The sequence below is a fragment of the Anabrus simplex genome, chromosome 2 (genome assembly GCF_040414725.1).
Source record: "Anabrus simplex isolate iqAnaSimp1 chromosome 2, ASM4041472v1, whole genome shotgun sequence".
In the NCBI taxonomy this organism is placed as follows: domain Eukaryota; kingdom Metazoa; phylum Arthropoda; class Insecta; order Orthoptera; family Tettigoniidae; genus Anabrus; species Anabrus simplex.
In genome coordinates this window covers 1,201,242,093-1,201,266,076 of record NC_090266.1, presented here as the reverse complement: position 1 = coordinate 1,201,266,076, position 23,984 = coordinate 1,201,242,093, and the positions used below count along the sequence as shown (strand labels likewise).

Below are 23,984 nucleotides of genomic sequence, written 5' to 3'. Positions count from 1 at the left end.
AGCAACTGTTAAGAGGATTAACACAGGGGTGTTGCTAGGTTAATTTAACAAAAGTATTAACAATTTGTTGGAGTTAACAATTCTTGACGAGACGACCATTTTGTTAAATTATATGTTAACTCTCCTCAACAGCAGTGTTAACACTTAACATTCGTTGAAGAAACCGGGCCTTATAGGTTCTGTTCAAGATCCCACCCAACTTGACATCTTGAAGCACAAAGAGACATATGGAACATTACTATATCCATTATTATCTAATTGTTTTTTTCTTAAGGAACATGAATAGCTTCACCATTTAGAATGGAGAAAAGTCTTTTCTAATATCAAACTTATTCTGCACACTATTGTTTTGGGTCAAATGGACTTAACTGCTATTGGCTTTTGATAGGGTAGTCACTGTTTACTGCCACTGCCACCAGATGGCAATGAAGTCTATCAAGCAGAAAATCAATAACTGCTCAGCCGCCAGCCAATCACAGGGCAGACCTATGCTACGTTACACCAAGAAATCAATTTGTCTAGCTCTCAGTGCGGCAACTAGTTTGAGTCTTGTCACGGCGAGATCCAAAATCTATACCTGACTCGACGGTTCCCACTGAGTTGCACCAAATCGAAGCCGGTTCGCTAGCGAGTTTGACCATTCCAGTGCTTTCAACACATCAATCCCCACCAAGTTCTTTCTATCACCAAGAGTATGAATTAGTCCAGTGGACTGAGTAGCTGGGGCCCATACTCAGGCTACAACCAATAATGTCCAATGACGGACCATTTATATTGGTATTACAACCAAATGCTCCAAATAATAGTCAGTCACCCTCATCCAAACGAAATATCCCGAACTGAGTACATAAGAATCCCCCGCCCCACACCACCAACTCAACGCTCCCTATATAATCAGAGAAAAATCTAGAATAATTTTCCCCCCTTCATCCTCACTGTCAAGAAAAACCTGTCCAGCACAGAAGAAAACACAGACCATTATATTTTCATCTTCCAAAATCCAGCAGAATATTTCTCTCTATTCACAACTTATCTTACCCAAGCCAAACTCCAATCTGCCGTACATCTCAAAACTGGCCCGTCCAACTAATCACTCTCAGGGAAAGAATAAGAGCACAATAATGAACAGCCACTCCACGATGTTAAGCACGATATCCCGCTCCCAATTGCAGTCAAATGCAAATTTCTCATTTTCTCTCTCACCAACCCAGGCCCTGTCCCACTCACCCGCCACACCATCATCCAAACAATAGAGCCAGTCATCAACAAGCGTATTGCAATAACAAAGAACCTCACAACAAACACCTAATAGTCACCCCTACCCGCAACCAATCTATACCCAACATATTAACCACACTCAAGAGCACAGGTATCCCCAACCCCATCCAAGTTAACCCAATCAACAATTCCACCAACCAATGCGACCTCACGCCTGAACCCAGGACACTACTAAACATAGCAACAGCCAGCAGTAAAATTCCCGCGCCTCGACTCAGAACAGAAATTTCTACCCAAACTACACCAGCCAAAACCCAAATCAAGACTATTTCCAGGGACACTCAAACCACTATCCCTAAACCTAAAAAAGACCCAGCACCAACTCACTGAAGTCAAACCCTCTACTTCAGAATCAGTCACACAAACCAACCCAACACCAACCATCCAAACCTCCCCCCCGCCCTCATACACTCAAACAACATAAACCGAACCCGGAACAGAGACAGTATTGGTACCAAACCCAGTTCCAAACACGGAAAAACAGACCACATCTACACAGATGAGGAACAGGCGTAAAAACCCTGCTCCCAAGTCCCAGACACACGAACACACAAAACTACTACAGGATCTCGAACCCGCACACGCCCACATCCATCCTTAGTGACACAGTGCTTTAAATGCCTGAAATTAAATCATTCCGCAGCAGCCTGCTCAGAACACACCTGCTGCAACAGATGTGGTGGTTCACTGCTCGTAAGATGCCTTGGGACCAGGCAAAGTGTGCCAACTGCCAAGGTAGACATGCTGCTTCGTTCCCTGGCTGCCCATTTCCTAAGAAGGCAATTAGAACACATTACAGACAAGCACTCTACCTCAACCACACTAACACACAACCTACCCCCTCTGGTCAGTCTTCCAGTCTCACCACCCTCCAACCCAGAACCCATCACCACTTCTTCCTACCCACCCAGCCAAGATACATATACCGTACCCTCCTTCATATACTAATTTTAAACCTACTTTCATACCAAAACAGACCACCCTCACCACCCCTTCCTTTTCAATACCTCAACCAACAGGCCTAATCAGAACCCTCCCCCACACACACTCCAGCCAAGTAAGACCACCCCCACCACAAACTTACTCCAGCCTAAAAGTTCCCACCTCTTCATACTGTAAAAACACCGACGCCCTGGAACCCAGAATACAACCGAAGCGGAGCACCGCTAAATGCTGAAATTATACAGCTGCCTATCAAAATTATACCCGCAATTAACTTATTATAGCGAATGTATAAGTAAGTAGCGTTAATCTCACGGTGCAGCCAATTGCATCCCCAGGCATGGTCAGTACCTGGACGGGTCACCATCCAGGACCACCACACCGTAACACTAGATTACTGTGCCAGCTATGCCACGAACAGGAGTAGTGATGTCCTGGCAACACTCACATATATTAAAATCACCATAAACACACCACAATATACAAACTGTAACACACAACTATCACACTACCTCAAACTATCAAACCACCTCACACAGGAAAACACGTAAAAATAAGACCGACAGAGGAGCGCCAATGGGCGCCCCAGAATTGGTATCACTCAAACCACCTATTTCTTCGGAGATAGCTGACACATACGGATAACCAGGACAATATCATGGGAGGTCACTGATGAATATGAGAGGTATTGGACTAGACAAAAGAGTGGTTGAATGGGTGACTAAATGTCTAGAAAACAGAACTCAGAGAATAAGAATAGGTGAAGTGTTACCTGATCCTGTAATGATTAACAGGGGCTCCCGCAAGGCAAGTGTTACCTGTGTTGCCAGTGACAACTGGCTGTCATGCAGAGGACAAAATCATTCTAAGCAGAAGTGGGAAGGAAAATAAGAAACCTGTTCTGCTCCGTAAGTACAATTTAAATATGGGGGAGTAGACTTCAAGGATAAGTCAGTGTATCATATGACAGACCAACAAGGAGGTACTGGAAAAAAAAATTTCTACAACCTGATGGATATGGTAATGTTTGATGCCCACATTCTTTATAGTTTGAACACTGACAAAGCCCTTGAACGTGGCAAGTTTATTATCAGCATTGTTGACGGCCTTGTAGAAAAAGAAACTATTCCAAATATTCAACCTGAACCATCAGAAGACCTGGGTCATCAGCTGGTACACCTCCCAGGAAAGAAACTGTGCTTGTGCCCTGTTGTTCAACTGCAGGGAAAAAATCATGCAGCCACTTCTGTGGTGCCGAGGATGTAATTGTGGTGTTCACCAACACTGCTACCATAAGATTACAACATTACTGGAGACCCATGAAGGCAGGAACAAAGAGAAGCCACCCTGCAGATGCCGAGGATGAGTCCAACTAGTCAGTCTGTGTTTGGAGTGATGTGCATGCGTTATATTATTTAGTCCTTTTAGTCAGTTAGTGAAAAGTGCATATATTCTTGATCAGCATAAAATGGTGTACATTTTATATATAACATAACAGTGATCAAGCTATTTTTTTGCTACCTCTGTGTTGCCAAGAACTTCATGGACTACTTCAACATTTTTCTTTTGTGTGGAATATTTCGTCAATACACCCTTGAGACATTAAATTGGTGAGTTTGGTTTCTTACTATATTTTTGTGAATAAAATGACATGCAATAATTATTTGTCAACTATTTTATTTTGTGCGATTTTATGAAAAGATGCTTACAAAACTCCCAGAAATGCTTAGCAGTTGGTCACCGGTTGCAGGGTTAAATGTATGTTTTTTTTCCCCCCCATCAACGTAATGATAATGCACTCGCATATTACCTGCCTCATCTACTATTGGTTTATCTTTACAGGAAGATGGACACTTAATTTCTAACACACTGTCAGCTACATTGCCCTTGAGAACTATGCCACAAATCCAACGTTGTTTTCTGTGGATTATTAACCCGCATCGAATAACATGAACACCGAATGAACTTCCATAACCTTCCATTGCCTCACGTTCTATTCCACTTCCATAAGAAAGATTGTTCAAAGCAGCTTCCCCAATTGGAGAATTAGATACAAATGCATGAGCTAAAGTTAGCACAGTTATGTCGCCTAGTATTGATCCATTGCTTTCGTGCTAGCAGATATTATTCTTTCCTGAAACCATTGAGGGCTTTGTGACTGAGATACAGTGTCCAGGGGTTTTTTTAATTATATGATCTGTATCAACCTGCACTTTGTTGTAAAAATATTTCGTCACTCACAGTGTGAAGGATGTATTTGTCCAGTTAGCACACATCATTAGAGACTTGTAAATGTAATAGCTGTGTCACAATTTCTTCACATTCTTCTCTCTCCTCACCATTCCCTACTCTGTCCATCAACAAGGTGACTACGGTCTTGCACGATTGTCCGATTTCAGTTTTTGCTCCTGCTTGGAGCACTGTACAAAGACTGCAAGGTATGTGTTTTTAACCTTCTGTTGGGCACAGCTAATCAGATTGATACAGATCAAAATTCTCTATCGTCGCCATGACATCGAGATGTCCTTATTTTACTTCTCCTCCTCCCAACGTTTTCGATGTGGCCTAAACGGCATGGAAATTGTGTCATACTAACTTTATCTTTCCGTGTATTATTTTCCATTCTGTTCCTTACTACCCCAGGTTTTATTTAAAAACATTGCACTCATAATCCTTCATTGAAGCTAAGGGAAGTATGGACCTTGTATGTGCTGATATCTACTCAGAAACTTTGTACTACGATGCTCCGCCCGTTGACCAATTAGAGTTCTCTCTTCGGAACGCGGTTCATCGCCGATTCTTGTGGTGTGTGGGAGCGCTATTTATTGAGTGGAGCGTGGACTGAGATGGAAGTACGTTTGGTGTCTCTCTGGTGTGAGCGGGTTTCGCCTGCCAACATGGACGTTACATGAAGAAAACTGTAAGAGGGCTTCTCCTCTTGCCCTCATTATGTTCTAATTTTTTAAACAACGTGGGAACAGCTCTACTCCGTATGTTATTTTAATTTTTGGTTTGGCCTCTTCATCAAGAATGTATCAAAATGGCGTTATCGCGTCATCTCTATCCAGTGGAATTTTTCGGCACTTTTAAGAACTTTATTTTCTTCGCCTTCAATCAATTTAAGTATCTGTTATGTGGTGAATGGGACTCTAAATTACTTTAAAAGAAACAATCTTGGCTTTTCAAAAAAGGAACTTTATTATTATTTTACGATGTAATGTTTTGAGGTGTTGGTAAAATATTCTTTAAATGAATCTGGGGTGAAGTTTGCATATCTAATTTCTCATGTAGAAAACTTTTGAAGACCTTGTAAAGTCTAAATTATTTAACTTTATCAAATCACCCCCAAGTGGGATCAGTTTTAAGCCATTTGAGTTCTAACCAAGAGGACAGTAATTTATTTATATGAGACATATCACTGTTTCTGCTCTGACTAGTAAAATACATTGATTTCTACCATGATCTAACAGCGGGTAAGATAGTTGAATAAGTTACATTTTGTTCTCTTTTAACTAGTGTTGTCCTAGTATTTTTGAATAATTTTATTTTTATTCTATAACTTTATTTGTTTCTGTCAGTGACAATAAATACATTTTTGTGATGTAATATCTTCAGTAATTTGGGTTATTCCATGTTCAAAGACCAAATGATGGGTTTTAAAAATGTAATTGAGGGACAATTACAAGTATCTTCACACAAATGCCCAAAAATTGGTTAAAATATATTTTAAGTTTAGTGAAAACCTTTGATCGTTTTGATACACCACATCCAATCTCATTCCACACAACACCACAACTGGCAGAAGGTTAAAATATCCTTGTTAAATTTTTTTTTTTACAAGTTTACGTCGCACCGACACAGATAAGTCTTATGGCGACAATGGGACAGGAATGGGAAGGAGGCGGCCATGGTCTTAATTAAGGTACAGCCCCAGCATTTGCCTGGTGTGAAAATGGGAAACCACTGAAAACCATCTTCAAGGCCAACGACAGTGGAGTTCGAACCCACTATCTCCCGATTACTGGATACTGCAAGTGACAACTCTCATGATTGATCCCTACTGAAAAAGGCTATAAGCAAAATTATTTATTTATTTATAGTATAATTGTAGCATGTTAAAGTTTTTAATTTTCATGTGTACAAGATACCATCAATTCCCAATACTCATAGTGTGTAATGTGGCATCTTTTTATAGTATAATTGTAGCATATTCATTTTAGAGGTTTTTAACGTGTAATGGAACTTTCTTTGTAAACCATGTATGGATAGACAAGGCTGATGATGCCCTTAAGGGGCGAAACATGTCCCTGAGAAGTTTTTATAGTATTACGTAAATTTCAACCATGTAACACGTGGCATGTATTGAATAGGTGGTGATAATAAATAAATTATTTTTGTGATAATTTTGCTTAGTGGATACTGGCCGCACTTAAGTGACTACAGCTATCGAGCTCGGTATCCTCATTAATTCGAAGGGGGGAAAGAGAGGTCTGTAAGTCTCTACAGTTTTTTTTATGAAAATTTATTCTATGCATTTGCCTTTCCTATATGTTTCTCTTGACACTGTTTTCACACCCAGTTTTTCCCATTGTTGCAAATGGTCTGTTTTGGAGACAACACTTTCATTATTTATAAAATACTCTATCACAGCTACGTGTTTGCAAGTTCCTCCGGTGCCTGCAGGGCAGGAACATTCACTGCTAGCGAAATTAAATTCTGGTCAACCTAAACACAAAATGAAAATGCGTACAACGTACACAGGAAACATGTATTAAGTAATCCTTAATAAACAATATAAACTGTTACCTAACTATACCATACCTACCTCAAGTTCCAAGATACACATGGAAAAACTGACAGATGTTTGTTGGGTGACTTCCTGTGATATATCCAAAACAATTCGAAATTAACTCTTCAACGTCATTCACATGGCCACTGACAACAAAGTTTATTCCTTGATTGCATGATCATTCACTTAAATCCCCGAACTGAGGCTCTTTAAACCCACAACTTGTTTGAACGTCACACATATTGTACCAAGACTCTCGCAATATGACTCACCTCTTGTTTCAGAATGGGCCACTATGAGCTGCCTGCACAGTGCCTATGGAGTAGTAAATGAGTTGCATGACTGTGAGCGACTACAGGGGGCCTAGACAGTATTGTGAGATGGACAGCAGACAATGGTATGATGGTAAACGGGATGAAAAGTCAGGTTGTAAGTTTCACCAAGAGCAAAAGTACTCTGAGTTTTAATTACTGTATTGATGGGGTGATATTATCTCATGGGGAACACTAAGTACCTAGGTATTACTATGGGGAATGATCTTCACTGGGGTAATCATATTAATGAGGTTGTGAAGAAGGATTACAAACCACTTCACATGGTTATGAGAGCATTTAGGGGTTGTAGTAAGAATGTAAAGGAGGGGGAATATACCATAAGTCTCTGGTAAGACTCCAGTTAGAGTATGGTTCCAGGGTACAGGACCCAAACCAGGACTATTTGATAGAACTGGAAAAAAATCCAAACGAAAGCAGCACAATTTACTCTGGGTGATTTCCGACAAAGGAGTAGTCTTTTATAAATTAAATATTTATTCCACCTTATCGACACTATATTTTTATTGCCTTGAGCAATTTCTTCAATTAGAAGTACATGTTTTGTTTTTATACAGACTTCATGAGCTACAAGTGTCCTTGCTCAGGTGAAAACAATAAAAATGTACTAAGACATAGCCTTTCTAAAACTGCCTAAAAACTTAAAAACTACTGGTTATTAAGGTAATGGTGTATTGAGCTAAAGAGGGAGTGGGAGGGGGAAGGGGATTGGTTGTGAGAGAATTAATCGTGTTACTATCTAGTATCTGCAGTTAACATCTACAGATTACAGATTACTGATGCAACCTTTGAAATTTACAATGATCATTCAACCATAGGATGTCCCTTATTAACAGCATTAAAAATTGAATTTGATGTTACATAAAGAAACATCACAAAACACTCATTTTAAGGATTTATTCAAGAGATTCTCAACAAAACAGTGGAGCAAGAAAATATATATATACTTGTAGCTGATGATGTTTGCATAAAAACAAAACATGTACTACTAACTGAAGAAATTGCTTAAGACAATAAATATACCAGGTGTACACGCAAGTCTTTTCCAGTTTCACTAAGAGATGGCACCAGCGTACAAATTTGACACACACGTCAATTCGTTCATCTGACATTAACCTAAAAATACACACAAGTTGAGTTCGCCAAACACTATCGTCTGTGTTGTATCGTTCAGTGATCATGTCGATGTTTGTGCCTGAAAAAGAACATTTTCGGCATGCATTGCTTTTCTTATTTAATCAAAAGAAAAAGGCTGTGGAAAGTCATTGTTTGCTGGTAGAAACATATGGTGAACACGCTCCATCGACTAGAACACGTGAGACATGGTTTCGACAATTTAAACATGAAAGACAGTGCGTGCTCTGGATTCAAACTCAACAGCAATTGGCACAAGCATTAAATGTGTCACAAGAATCAATCAGCAGATGTTTACGAGCAATGGAGATGACAAACTCAGAAAATGGGTCCCACATGATTTGAATGAATAGCAAATAGAAAATCGCAAAGTCACTTGTGAAATTCTGCTTCAACACATGACCAAAGATGTCATTTCTGTGCCGAATTCTGACGGGTGACGAAACGTGGATTTATTTTGAAAACCCGAAGTGGAGAAAATCGTGGCTATCAGCTGACATAGCCGGTCCTTCAACACAAAGGCCAAATCGCTTTGGCAAGAAGACCATGCTTTCTGTCTGGTGGAACCAGAGCAGCATTGTGTATTATGGACTCTTGAAGCCTGATGAAACCGTTAATGCACAACGCTATTGCCAACAAATGATTAATTTAAATCATTCATTGATCGAAAGACAACTGGAATGGGCCAGAAGACATGGCAAAGTGATTTGGTTACATGACAATGCGCCATCTCACACAGCAAAACAACCGAAAGACACCTTGAAATCGCTTGTATTGGGACATCCTTCCACCGTACTACCACGACATGGCACCATCTATCAACTTTTTTCATTAATGGGCCACACACTCGCAGAGCAGCACTTCAGCAATTTCGAGGAAGTTGGAAAATGATTCGACAAATGGTTTGCCGCAAAAGACAAGCAGCTCTTCTGGCATGGTATTTGTAACTTACCTGAAAGGCGGGCGAAGTGTGTAGAAGCCGATGACCAATATTTTGAATAAACAAAAAATTAATTTCCCTTGAAAATTGCATGTTTTCTTTACCACAAAAACGGCAAAAACATATGCATACACCTGGTATAGTATCGATAAGGTGGAATAAATATTTTATTTTAATTTATCAAATACTTTAGACATCGATACAGAGCATGAAGTTAATTGCTTGCAAAGTAGTAGTCTTACAAAAATGTTGCAAACTTTGCTCTGGGAAGACTTGGGAGTATGGAGACGAGATGCTCGACTATGAAATGTGTTTAAAATTATAACGGTTGGGGAAATCCACCAAATCAATACAGCCTTACAATCACTCTTTGTGATCGATTATATTTACAAAAGCACAGCACATGTTTTGGCTCCTAAGAGCCATCTTCAGCTGTCACAAATAGTCTAAATTAAAACAGCCATAAATAAGACATTGTCTACACGATGGTGTGCACAAACATAACAAACATTTAAAACAAGGTTAACACATTAAAAACTCTGTATACACAGTATATACAAGTACATTCAACTTGAATCTTAAAATAAGTTCTTAGTCCAAATTTAAATCTAAAATCCCTTCAAATCACATCAGTTGCATTTTTAAAAATCCTTCTGAAAGTTAAAACATGTGCCTCATCTCCCATATTCGTTAAAAAATTTCTGTTGCCAGGACGCATTAATGGAAGAGGTGAATGCTTCTCAAGGTTGAATCCTATTGCTGTATTGAACTGTGCAGAACTTTTTCATTTGTAATAATCTAGAACAAAAATGTATCTGGAAAAAGAAATAACTAATACGGTGACAACAAAATTATGAAGTATAAATTACAGAAAAAAATTAAGAGGGAATGCGCTTACCCTTATTTTATTCCTTTAGAGCCGACTCCCTTTCTAAGTAACGTGGCCTGGTTTGGTGGCCGCTACTATGTGTCTGGTGGTATACCTACGTAACACATTCTGTACAGTGGCTTGGCTAGCTGTAAGTGGGGGAAGATGGAGGGGGAGGGGTAACTGTGTTAGTAAATGGAATTACCGGGCTGGCCTTCTTAAACGATTGAGCTTTTACAATACCCAGTGTTTCCAATAAAGAGGGTATTTGGGACAAATAGAGGATTCTTACTTTCGAGGATCTCATTCAAATTATAGTTACTATTGTAAAACTGGTCCAGAAATATATATAAATTGTCAACGGTATTCAAAAGATTGCCTTTTTTATCTTTCTTAAGGATGATTAGGTCTTGCTTAATAGATATAAAAGCATGATTTGCCTCATTCATGTAGGTATAACACCAGGCACACAGCAGCAGCTGCCAAACATGGCCAGGTTACTTAGAAAGGGAGTCAGCTCTAAAGGAATAAAATTAGGGTAAGTACATTCCCTCTTAATTTTTTCACTTATTAATACTTCATTACTTGGTTGTCACTGTTTTAGTTCGATTCTTTTCTTTTTCCAGATACATGTTTTTACTAGATTATTACAAATGAAAAAGTTCCACACAACTCAATACAGCCATAGGATTCAACCTTGAGGATATTCCCCTCTTCCATTAATGCATGCCAGCAACAGAAGTTTTTTAAAGAATATTGCAGGAGAGGCATATGTTTTGACTTTAAGAATGATTTTTAACCCTAGAATCATAAACTTTCGTCTCCCAGACTACGCACCCCTGTAGTTTCCGCGGTAATTTCCAGATGCTAATGAACTGTGCCTTCCCCCTCCATCTATTCTTTCCCGGCTACCAACAATCAATTCTGACCTTGGTTTCAAGCATAAAGGTCCAGTTGTTTGTTCACTGCGATATGACCGTCATCTGAGAGACGAAAGTTTATGATTTGTGAAAGTATTCGTGATTTGTACATAGCTGTAAATAGTGTGAATATCTGGTTTATTACAGTAATGTTTTTGTACGTAATACGTAAGCTTAATAGGATACTGAAATGGAAAAAACTAGCGCACGATAATGAATTGATAACGGCAGTGTTTTCTGAATGACCGACAATTGGTTCACCTCAATTCGTCTGACAATCATTGGAACAATGAGAAAAGACAAGCCACAGATACCACCAGAGATGAAAACAGTCAAGGGAAGAAAGCTTGGGTCCTCCATGTTTTGTTATGATGGTATAAAAACAATGGTATCCTATAAAGGAAAACCAAACAAGAATGTAATCCTCCTTTCTACATGCCATGAAGTAGGAACAATAGCAGCCAGTCGGAAAAAGATATGGCAGAAGACTACAATGGGACTAAAGGTGCCGTGGACACTTTCGATGAAATGTCAACATTGATGTCCTCTTCAAGAAAAAACTAGATGGCCAATGTGTATCTTTTATAGTATGATTAATACAGCACTTGCCAAGGGATACATTATTTATGTGCATAAGATGGTTCAAAAAGGCCAAAAGCCACTTTCAAGGCGACAGTTTTCAAAGGATATATCCAAAATGCTAATGGCTCCAAAGCTGCAAGGGAGACTTCAGACACCAACTTTGAGGCGCAGCCTGAAGAGGACCATTGCTGAAATTCTTGGAAAAGATGGCATTCCTGAAGAGCCTCAATCAGGTACTGCTGAAGGAAGAAAAGTTTGTGCGTTTTGTCCATCAAAGAAAAGAAGAATAACCCGATTCCTTTGTAAGACATGGCGAAGCACATTTGTCTTGATCACCAGGCAAAACAGTGCACTGAATGTGCCTATTGAAGAAAAACTGACCAGAGTGTATTGTCATCACTACGTGTGGTAGTTTTAAGTTTAATATTCTGTATTTTGTGTAAAATGTTGGGTTTATGCTTATTAAAGTGCTTTTCTTTTTGGTAGTCTGACAGACGAAAGTTTATGATTCGTGTTACCCTGGAGGGACTTTATGATTCTAGGGTTAAAATGGGACTGTTGTGATCTGAAGGTACAGCATCTTTTGATTTTAGATTTTAATTTGGACTATGAACTTATTTAAGATTCAAGTTGAATATACTTGATACATACTGTTTATACAGTGTTTTTAATGTGTTAGACCTTGTTTTAAATGTTTGTTATGTTTGTGCACGCCATCTTGTAGATAATATCTTCTGAATGAAAACCTACAACCTGTTTTCCAATCAATGACTGAGTCAGGGATGGGATGAATGAAGCCCCCAACTTGCGGCGAGGATAGGAATTGTGCCGGCTCCCGAGGATTGTCGCACTCCTCTGGGGCAATGATTAATGACTGACAGATGAAATTAAAATGATAGTGGAGAGTGTTGCTGGAATGAAAGATGACAGGGACCACCTGTAATTTAGTTGCATAAACATAGACATAGAAGTGCAAGAACTATAACGAAGCTTGAAGAAGGAACTCCACACAACACGAACTCTCAAATTTTAACTAGTGTTTTAACATACATGTACCTTATATTTTAGTGTGTTTAAACTTATCGAGTGTTTTATACTGTGCTTTATGTATTTTAATATGTTTATGTGCTCAATATGTCTAATGAACACTTAATAAGTTTAGCTTATCGCAGCCTTCACTGCTACATTGATCATAGATACTATTTTAACCCCACATACACAAAATATTACAAAATATTACAATATATTTTATTTTTAACCCCATTAGACATCCGGATGATCTAATCATAATAACACCTTTGTGACATATGTCTAATGGCTACAATATTAATAATAATGTTATTTGTTTTACGTCCCACTAACTACTCTTTTACGGTTTTCGGAGACGCCGAGGTGCCGGAATTTAGTCCTGCAGGAGTTCTTTTACGTGCCACTAAATCTACCAACATGAGGCTGACGTATTTGAGCACCTTCAAATACCACCGGACTGAGCCAGGATCGAACCTGCCAAGTTGGGGTCAGAAGGCCAGCGCCTTAACCGTCTGAGCCACTCAGCCCGGCGGCTACAATACTGAAATACACCAGCTGATGATGGCCATGAAAGGCCAAAACCGGTACTGATGTGAATCCGTTTATAATAAATAAAGTATTGATAGGTGGAAAACATTTCTTGTCTGTATACATACTGATGAGTGATCTGCTGCCCATCTACCCACTCTTGTGATCCGAACTCGCTGATAGCAACCCGTCATCAATGTGTCGTACACCACGACGGTTGACTTTGGTGGTGGTGGTTTTGCCTGAATCCACTGGAAAGTCCAGTGCCTGCATGACTTCAAAGATGGAGTGGCCCATACATCTTGCAGTCAACTGTTACTAATATAGACCTATGAGGTCTGACATCCTTGCAGTTACATGCCGTGTTCTCCTATTACATTTGCCAGGCCAAGCACGTTTCCCCAGGGCACCTATCTCTAAATCAATTGCTTATGAGCATATAAAGCATGAGCAAATATTTATTTATGCTTCCTCAGCACACATGACCAATTTTCTCCAGTTAATGGAATGATATTTTCAAAATCTTACCATTTTTAAAACTCTCCACTGAACACAGCACATGAAGAAAATTATTTCCTTTAAGAAGCACTCACGCTCCATTTTTCTGATTTTCTAAACTTTCTGGGAAGGTTTCCACATTTCAGGAACAAAGTAAAGAACAATTGTTAATAAAATGGTAAGTTAAAAGCTGAATATTGCAATCTATTAAAAGAGAATGTGCTCACTTCCAAGAGGGATAAATATTTTAAAATTTTATTGGAACTATCCAAGCAAGAAAATAAGTTTAATTAAAAAAATATTATTTTTCTTCCCAAATACCTGATTAAAAAAAATTAAAATGATTCAAATATTGGATCTCTGAACAGTACAGCTTTGGGCTTAACTGCCTGGTTTTGAAGGCAGGACCTCTATACATTAGAAGCTGGACGTTTAAAAATATTTTTTTTCTCCCTAAATACCCAATTTTTAAAAATTAAAATGATTCAAATACTGGATCTCTGAAGAGTACAGCTTTGGCCTTAACTGCTTGGTTCTGAAGGCGGGATCCTCTATACCAGGGATGGCGAACCTATGCCACGTGTGTCACTAGGTGACACGCGAGCACGATTTTGGTGGCACGCCACATAAACATATTGTTTTCATATACGTCTTGTAATACAGATAATACATATCTGATAGTGTTTCACGTGTAAGAAATAAATATCGAGAATCTAAATACTAATTCCATCCGAATGTGTAATATAAAACCACTGCTACACTGATAGGTTCGAAAGTCAAGTGAGATAACAGTGTTGTTTTCTGGTGGTTTTGTATGCGGACCTTGCAAACATGTTTTCGGTGCTGAAAAGAACAGACACTTAACAAAGGTAGTGACCGGATTTTTCAAGAACAGTGGACAAGGGAATTCAGACTGATAGAAAGGTGTGTTGCCTGTGATCGAACACAATTGTATACCTCACATTTAATGTAAGGCGCCATTTCGAGACTAATCACTCAAATGTTCGATCCACGCCAAACGAAGAAAAAATAGAGTTTGTGTCACAAAATATCGAACATTACCCAAACAAACTAGTTCTTTTGTATCATCTTTCCTGCCAAGGAATATTATCAGTTGGTCTGTTTCCATCTGTCTCACTGCATAGTCTAGCATGCATGGGAAACAGTTTTCTGACGGTGAGTTCTTGAAATAAACTTCCTTATTGATGTCCGACACATTATTTGAAAACTTCCCTAATAATCAAATAATTAACAGAATGAAAGGAATGCCAGCCAGCTGAACTGCTAACAGGGATAGAATAATAAAAAAGAGTTGAAGACGTTTTGGAGTAATTGAAAGCTAATTTGGATTAACTCCCAGATTTATGCAGTGTGTTTTGATGAAAGCATCAATGTGACCTTACAAGCAAGGATAGCTATTTTTTTCTGATTTCCTTGCGGAAATGTGATGGGGTAGAAATTAGTTAAATTGTTGAGCATATGAACTACGACAACATGGAAAGATAATGAAGCTAATGGAGGAAGTGAAGTCTATCGCCAATAGTAGTATTTTTGATTTTTGTGAAAATGAAACTCCACAGCCTGTTCCCAGTCCTTTGACCAGGTCAGGAATGGAATGAATGAAGCCCCCATCTAGCGGCGAGGATAGGAATTGTGCCGGCTGCCGAAGCCTGATGCACTCATCTGGGGCAATGATTAATGACTGACAGATGAAATGAAATGATACTGGAGAGTGTTGCTGTAATAAAAGATGACAGGGAAAACCTGAGTACCCGGAAGAAACCTTTCCCACCTCCGCTTTGTCCAGCACAACCCTCACATGGAGTGACCGGGATTTGAACTACGGAACCCAGTGGTGAGAGGCCGGCGCGCTGCCACCTGAGACACGGAGGCTTATTTTGATTTTTATATCTAATCATATTTATCTTTTTACAATTTATTTGCGTCGCACCGACACAGATATGTCTTGTGGCGACGATGGGATAGGAAAGGCTTACGAGTGGGAAGGAAGCTGCTGTGGCCTTAATTGAGATACAGCCCCGACATTTGCTTGATGTGAAAATGGGAAACCACGGAAAACCTTCGTCGGGGCTGCCTATAGTGGAGCTCGAACCCACTATCTCCCGGATGTAAGCTCACAGCTGCGCGCCCCTAACTCGCCAGGTAATGCAGGTAACGATATTTAATAATGAAGTGTGGTTCAATTGGAGCTTATTATTGATTTATTTACAAATAAAAATAGGTATTTTCAAAACTTACATATTTAAAATGTATATTTTCAGTATTTGCAAAATACGAGTTGGAAAAGGTTCGCCATCCCTGCTCTATACGTTAGAAGCTGGACACACTTACCTCTATCACTTCATCATCCATATCAGGAAACATGGTTTTAAAATCTGCCATTGCCTGATGGAATTCCAGCTGGGTAGTAGGTTGCTGGACAGTTGCCATCTTGTTGTTATTCTTCACCACTTCTCCTTGAAATTGTATTGTAAATTAAGGAATACTACACAGTAGCATGATGCCCATATGTGCACAAAAGAGGGGATTGCTGGAGAGATTCACCCATATTTCTGGCTGAAGGAAGAAGAAATCAAAAAGAAGCAATTAAATAATATTACACATATAGAAAGAAACTAGGATAGACAAAATAGAATAAACAAGTCACTGCGGGAAAAGATGAGAACAAACATGAAAATACAAAAGAACAAAAACAATCTCTTCATCATCATCATCATCATCATCAAGCTTTGCAATCGTCATACTGACAGGTTCTGATGTAGTGTTGGCTACTGAATGGATGATTCGAAGCAGTGAATCGATTCATTGAAGTGTCCGAGTGAATCGATTCACAGGAACGGCGCGCTCACGGCACACGATTCAGCTTTCTCCCAGCGGACAGTGCTGAGTGGCGCACTCACTGGACGTTGACGGGAAGCTGAGCTTCCACTGCAGCGAGACAGTGAATCATGGCACATCAAAAGAATCGCGAACGAGTGCGGCTCAGTGAGACACATGATACACGCGGCTCCTTATCGGCTCACTGGACATGCGGAGAGCCGAGCTTCCGCTGCAGCGAGACATACAGTGAGCCATGGCACACCAAAAGAATCGTGAACAAGCACGGCTCAGTGAGACACAAGATACGCACGGCTCCTTATCGGCTCACTGCAGCGAGACATACAGTGAGCCATGCTACACTGAAAGAATCGTATGCTATAATGGACTCTCGAGCTCAGCTCATTTGAAAATAATACCCATTTGCATTCACTGTCCTCTTCTTACAGGGAGGTTTAAATAACAGATGGATTTATTTGCAGTGTTAAAAAGGTAGTCACAACATAATTCTGAAGTAGCTAGTAAGTAGGTAGGCTATTAGGTTATACTGTTTATTAGTTTAATGACTTAGTATTATAACTTAGTTGACATTTGACAATTAAATTCGACTCTAGCCTGTCCTATGACTAAGAGTCATGCTCATGACCTTTCAAAAGTACCTGTTTTATATTGGGAAGAACGGCTCAGTATTCTCTCAGTTCATATGTCACATCGTTGCACAAGACTTCAATCATATGTGGACAGACGCTATAACAGTATGTTGAATCAGAAAACCAGCGGGCTACTGTACATCTCGGGTAGCCTATACAAAATATGACGATTAAAAAAATCCTCAGCTGATAGAAAAATACATATTTTCAAAAATGACTGAGCGAGTTGTTGTGCGGTTAATATCGCGTGGCTATGCGCTTGCATTCGGGGGATGGTGGGTTCGAATCCCACCGTCGGCAGCAGTTAAGATGGTTTTCCGTAGTTTCCCCATTTTCACACCAGGAAATGCTAGGACTGTACCTTAATTCAGGCCATGGCTGCTACCTTCCTAATCCTAACTTTCCCACCCTGCGTCGCCGGAAACCTTCGATGTAACTTATTAGAGTAACTAGCATTTTTTCTAAGAAAGGATTTCATAGTATGAAGACCAGATGGCAGCTGCGAGTACTGAATGCTGTTGCTGCTGTCTTACCAGCACATACTACACAGATGCAGTAGGAGTGGTGACCAATGAGCCGTGAATCGGATCACTGCATCGATTCAGTAACGTGAACGGAATCAAATGAATCGATTCAGTAAAATGAATTGAATGTCCCATCACTATTCTGATGATGCTGCTTCTTGTTTACAGGGATTTAACATCTATATTATCCGCCCCTAATGGTACAAGGTGGAACGAAATGACATGATAATTAAAATTTTAAAATGTATCCACTTACTGGAATTTAAAATGAATGATGATGATGATGATGAATGAGTATGAATTTAAAATACAGTGGATCTAATTTGCAATGCCTTAATTTGTGATAAAATTATTTTTTTTAAAAGAGATTACGGTAGAATAGGCATCGCCTCTAAGTGCAGGTGGGTCAATCAGATTGATGTAAAAAAAAAAAAAAAACATTAAAATAAACAAACACCGACAGGTTCCCTCCTGATCATGTTGGTCTTTTAATCTTTCTTTTCTTTTCTATTATTTTAATGTTGCATAGACTCAAGACAGGTATTTTCAGTTATTTTCATCTCCTATATTCCAGGCTTATTTGCTGCCTTTTTTTTCCCCTGTTGGTTTCGTACTAACACAACGAAGGTTTTTGCCAACACAAAGATTGGAAAGGTAGCATCCATGGCCTTAGTTTAGATACAGCCCCAACACTTGGCTGGTGTGAAAGGGAAACCATTCTCATTGCTGCCGACATACCCACCATCTCCCGAATGCAAGCTCACGGCTGCACGATCCTAACCAGATGGCCAACTCACTCTGTATTCCAGTCTTTATCTGGCTTTCTTTTATCTTACACTTCCACAGCAAGATTGTAAGAAACCTGCGTATGGAATTTTTGATTGCAGACTTCTTGCAAGTAGTAAGGATTTTTGAGTCCAATATTTTAGAATGTAAAAATTACACAAACTTTAGTACGATATATCTCCTTATATAAATTACGTACAGAAAAATCAATACATAGTGATTTTAAAAGAAGTATTATCTACCTAATTACAAATTTACATTAACATGTTAATTAAATTTCATAAAAAAATGGAATTAAAAATTTCATAAGAAAAATTTATTTTGGAAAAACTATTAATTATACATGAAAGAAATGTTTGTGATATCTCTATTTTTATGTAGGTGACAATCTCACAAAGTTTTGTGAAAATCCCTACATTACCGAAAAATATGTTTTTATCACTACAGTGTCACCTTAATGCACCTACAGTATGCTAAGAAACACAAGTGAAGTAATATATTTTCTTTGCAAACTTTGTATTATTCCAGCCCCATGCAAAAGGAAAGCTAGTGATTACCTTAAGACTAGCACAATGTAAAGTAATTGTAGTTTTGCTAATTACTTGTTGAAAAAGTAATTTGTAATTGAATAAATTATTTTTCAGGTAACTGTAATTCACCCCAATTACTTCTTTCTTGTACTCTTCCTATCACTGCTGCTACATTACTCAGTTCTTCATAAACCTTGTCTCACTTCATCCTAATCTATTCCTTCACATGATGAACACAATGAGACAATTCTAGTCCTAATCCTTGTAACAACCAAATCTATCCACATCATTCCTTTATTTACGTACCTAACAGAAACCACGTAGAGTGCTCTGGTTTTCTTAATGAACAATCACACTCTAAACTCAGTCCTTCCCCTGTAAAAACCTGTGAAATCAAGTTAATACCTATTCCTCCTTTATTCCCTTACTCGAATACCATTAACTCCCAACAAGTCCAGATGCATCCTTTGTTCATTTATTTAATTATACTTTCTTTCTTTCTATCTTTCTTTCTCCTCAAGCCCCACTGATATGATAGCACCCTACTGAATTTCATTTCATCTGCAGAGCGTATTTACTTCCAAGGAGCCCCTGGCCTATTAAATGGAAATGGGACTTCCACGTAGACGGTCACAACTTGTAATATATACTATATGTCAACTTTTATTTCACAGTAACTATTATTTCGACCCTTGGAGTCACTTAACCCTCCGGTGGTCACACTCGGAAACATAACCGCAGTAATCACGTGGATTACAATCCTAGTCCAATTTTCAATGGGTATTTTAGAAACTATTTTTTGTTTAGAAATGTCGATTTTTGAATTTTTAAGAAGGATGGAGTATGATATATATACTAATCATAGACGAGTACATGAAATAGCCAATATTTTGACACACTATGGAAAATTTATTTAATATGAAATTTTTGAAGAAATTTCGTAACTTTTTTCCATACCGAATAAAAACATGAAATATTTGATAACAGATGAGCATTTTTCTAGAATTAATTGTATATAATATATTCAGTTTCCCTATCCTATACAATGCTGTACCTATACAATCAAACCAATGCAGCTGAAGCATTCTAATCTGAACCTGAGCCACAGTCTTCTTCAGCAAGCAAACATTTCACACAAACCTTCTTCATGTGCTCTGGACACACCCAATTCATGCACTTACTGAGGTGCTGCCGGGTGCTCTTGTTCCTCTGTCGATTGCAAAGGAAACATCGTCCTACATGTCCTTTAGTAGGTTCCACTGGCATTGCAGTCTCTTCCTGAATGCCGAGTAGCAGCTTTCCACATACTCTTAACGCCCCTGGCACTGCTTTGCACATTATTTTCCTCTCCATTTCTGTTTTTACAAGTGCCAAGGAGATATCTTGTAAGAATGATCTCCTCGTTATCTTCTCACAATTATTGTTTTTGGAATATACGTTCAGTGCATTTATGGCAGCGGTGATCCAAACAAAATCTCGCAACAATCCCCATTTTCATCATCTTGGTCTTCTAATAACCACCGATATATCTGTCCATCATAATCACTAGAGAATACTAATTTGACCGTCACAGAACGCATACACCACAAAACAACCTGTATCAGCCCAGCGAATCACACGACTACCACTTCACAAGAAGTTCCATAAATAGTCGCATGGACTACATTTGTGATCCAAGTTAACTCTTTGGTATGCCACTGGAACGTTAGAGGTCTGTGATGTAATATTTCACGGTGACTGTAGTGGGAAGATGATCTAGGAAAGGTACTGAACAGCATGTACCAAAAGCAAATGTATTATGTTCACAGATATAAAACAAATAAGCCTGGATTACAACAGTAAGCCATACAACCATTGGAAGGTTAATAGGCAAGCTGTTGAACCATTGCCATATTCACAAACTACTATGTGATTACAGGAAACAAAGTCACAAACCAGAGCTTAATATTTAACAACCTTATTAAGATGATATATTATGCAGGTCTACCTATGCCACACTTAATTAGAAAACATCAAGGATTTTCAAGGGATTGCTTGGACTGAAATATTTGAGATTCACTGCCATGGAGTGTTGACAGAATGTCCTTCGGAGACTGCCCATATTATAATTTTCTGTGTACACTGGTAGAGAATGTCCTTCGGAGACTGCCCATATTATAATTTTCTGTGTACACTGGTAGATTCTGTTTTATTCAGTGCTCTGTGAACTATGCTGTTCTGTTAAGTAGCAGCTCCAACTATTACTTTCACCTGTACATCTCAATAAGTGGACTGAACATCACATTCACCCAACAGGATGTCAAGTCATCTAGGACTTCTTTCAAACCCGAAAATATCACAGGAATCATTTACACAGTTATACATAAACATACAAATGTTCAAAGCATTTAAAACTTTGCCAGTATGATCTCCTTAGCAACTCTCGATAGAGTTAGTTATCAGTTCTTGGACTTAAACTTTGAGATGATCGCCACTGATATTTCCTTTTTCTTTCACTGTATTGGAAAAAGGTTAGAACAACAAAATTTGTGAGTGATATTATAAATTATTTTGGTCATGAGCAATTTTTCTGTAAAACCAACTGTAAGAGAGATAATGGTAGGCCCTACATGAGTTTTACATTTTAGATCCCCTCTGAAGCACTCCTCCCATTGAATTTTTTTGAACAAATTATAGCCAAGATCCCATTTGCCCTTATCCTACAGTTAAATGATGCATTTCATGAAAATCCCTCCATTCACTTTCCTGTTATTTTGTAACAAACAGATAACATTTAAACTGCACCTGACATAAGCTATTATTTGCCCTGCCTCATATAAAAACCAAGCATTAGGTCAATATTAAAAAGCTAAAGAAAGAAAAATGATTTTATATACATAGATGTGTCTGTTAGATCATCACAGGAAAACATCTGGACAGAATTTCTCCAAACTAAGTATTTAAGTTCAGGGATAGCCAGGTTGCATACTAAAAAGTTGGCGGTTTCCTAGCAATGTCAGAGCAAAGGGCGGGTGGGTACATATGGGTTAATTATTTCTTTTCCAACACTTTTCTGTATCAAACTTTTCCAAACAAATGTTTTGGAAAGATAATCATAGTCCTTTTTTTAAATAAACAAATAGTCATAATATCCTTGGTTGTGACATCATACACAACCATTAACCCAGCTCAAGGGAGATAGGGTCATCTTACCTATCCTTCACTTGAGTAATTCTTGTCTGCCACATCCACGTTGCGGGGGTGGGTATCCTCCACATCAGTAGGATGGTGTGAAGGAGAGCTAAGTTCAGGCAGGGACCCAGTCTCATGGGGTATAACGTGGAACCCATGCCCAGGGTTACGGGTGAAGACTTTAACAGCATCTTAGGCAGAGGAGACCTTCAGAATGGCGAAGATGGTGGATGAGGCAACCCATCCTCTCTGGGGAAAATTAGAAGAGGTAACCACTGCCTTGTGGAGAAGAGAGATCTTCAAAGGCTAAGGGGGTCCAACCCCGAAAGAAAATTCTCAGATGCGTTAGGCTTAGCAGGTCAGCAGACGAGTAAATTTGTACTTGCTTTCAACTATAATACAAGCCTCGGATAGAAGTTTAAAAATGGAAATGGAATTGACAAGAGTCTGGCTACAGTTGTACAGTATGATGGTAATCCTGATGTTGATGCAAGTGTTAGATCAGAGAACAAAACCCGATTTGGAACAATAAATATTTTAACAATGAATGGGAAGGAAAATGAATTGATTGACCTAATGGAGAGACGAAAACTCGACATCCTGGGATTAAGTGAAGTAAAATGGAAAGGAAAAGGAATGAAGAAACTGAGAAAGGGGTACACCTTGTACTGGATGGGTAACAGTAAAGAGAAAAGAAATGGAATGGAATTTGTAGTGAATCAGAATGTTGAACCAACAGCTGAAGTTGAGCATGTAAATGAAAGAATTATAATAATGCATGTACATGTAAACAAGGAACTACTGAAGATAGTACAGGTGTATGCTCCACAGACAGGATGTAGCGTGGAAGAAAAAGATAATTTCCTCAATGAACTGGAAACACATATTGTTGAAGATAATGGATCATCATAATTTTTTTTTTTTTTTTTTTGCTAGTTGCTCTACGTCGCGCCGACACAGATAGGTCTTATGGCGACGATGGGACAGGGAAGGGCTAGGAGTGGGAAGGAAGCGGCCGTGGCCTTAATTAAGGTACAGCCCCAGCAGTTGCCTGGTGTGAAAATGGGAAACCACGGAAAACCATCTTCAGGGCTGCCGACAGTGGGGTTCGAACCTACTATCTCCCGAATACTGGATACTGGCCGCACTTAAGCGACTGCAGCTATCGAGCTCAGTGATCATGATAATGGGAGATCTGAATGCTCATGTGGGAATTGATAGAATGGGACATGAGAATGTTCTGGGCCCACATGGGTATGGCGATAGAAACGAAGCTGGAGAGAAACTGTTGGACTTTTGTATCAGGAATAACCTGATAATAAAGAACACACGGTTTATGAAGAGGAATAGCCATAAGATCAGCCGATATAGTTGGGATGGACAGTATGGAACTCTCATTGATTTTATAACAGACAGAGAATGGGGAAGATACGTCATGAATACAAAGATAATCCCCAGTGAAAGTATGGAGGGTGATCATAGATTATTAACTGTGGAATTAAAACAAGTAAAAAATCCCTAAAATTGTATTGAAGAAACCAAAGATCAGGATTAGGGAATTGGAGGAGGAGGAGGAGGAGGAGGAGGAGGAGGAAAAGAGAATGGCATTCCAAGATTGTATAAAAAGGAAGTTGCCTAACACGGA

At 39.0% G+C, this 23,984-nt stretch overlaps 1 protein-coding gene across 5 annotated transcripts in view; it reads right to left on the bottom strand.

Moving 5' to 3' along the window:
* LOC136864796 (CUE domain-containing protein 1) overlaps window positions 1-23,984 on the bottom strand; it is a 304,781-nt gene that overhangs the window by 251,722 nt on the left and 29,075 nt on the right. For all 5 annotated transcript variants that reach the window (XM_067142199.2, XM_067142195.2, XM_067142197.2 and 2 more), the window contains exon 2: window positions 16,193-16,417. In XM_067142199.2, coding sequence (XP_066998300.1) covers window positions 16,193-16,291 — 99 coding nt within the window. In that variant the 5' untranslated portion in view covers window positions 16,292-16,417. The remainder of the gene's footprint in view (window positions 1-16,192; window positions 16,418-23,984) is intronic.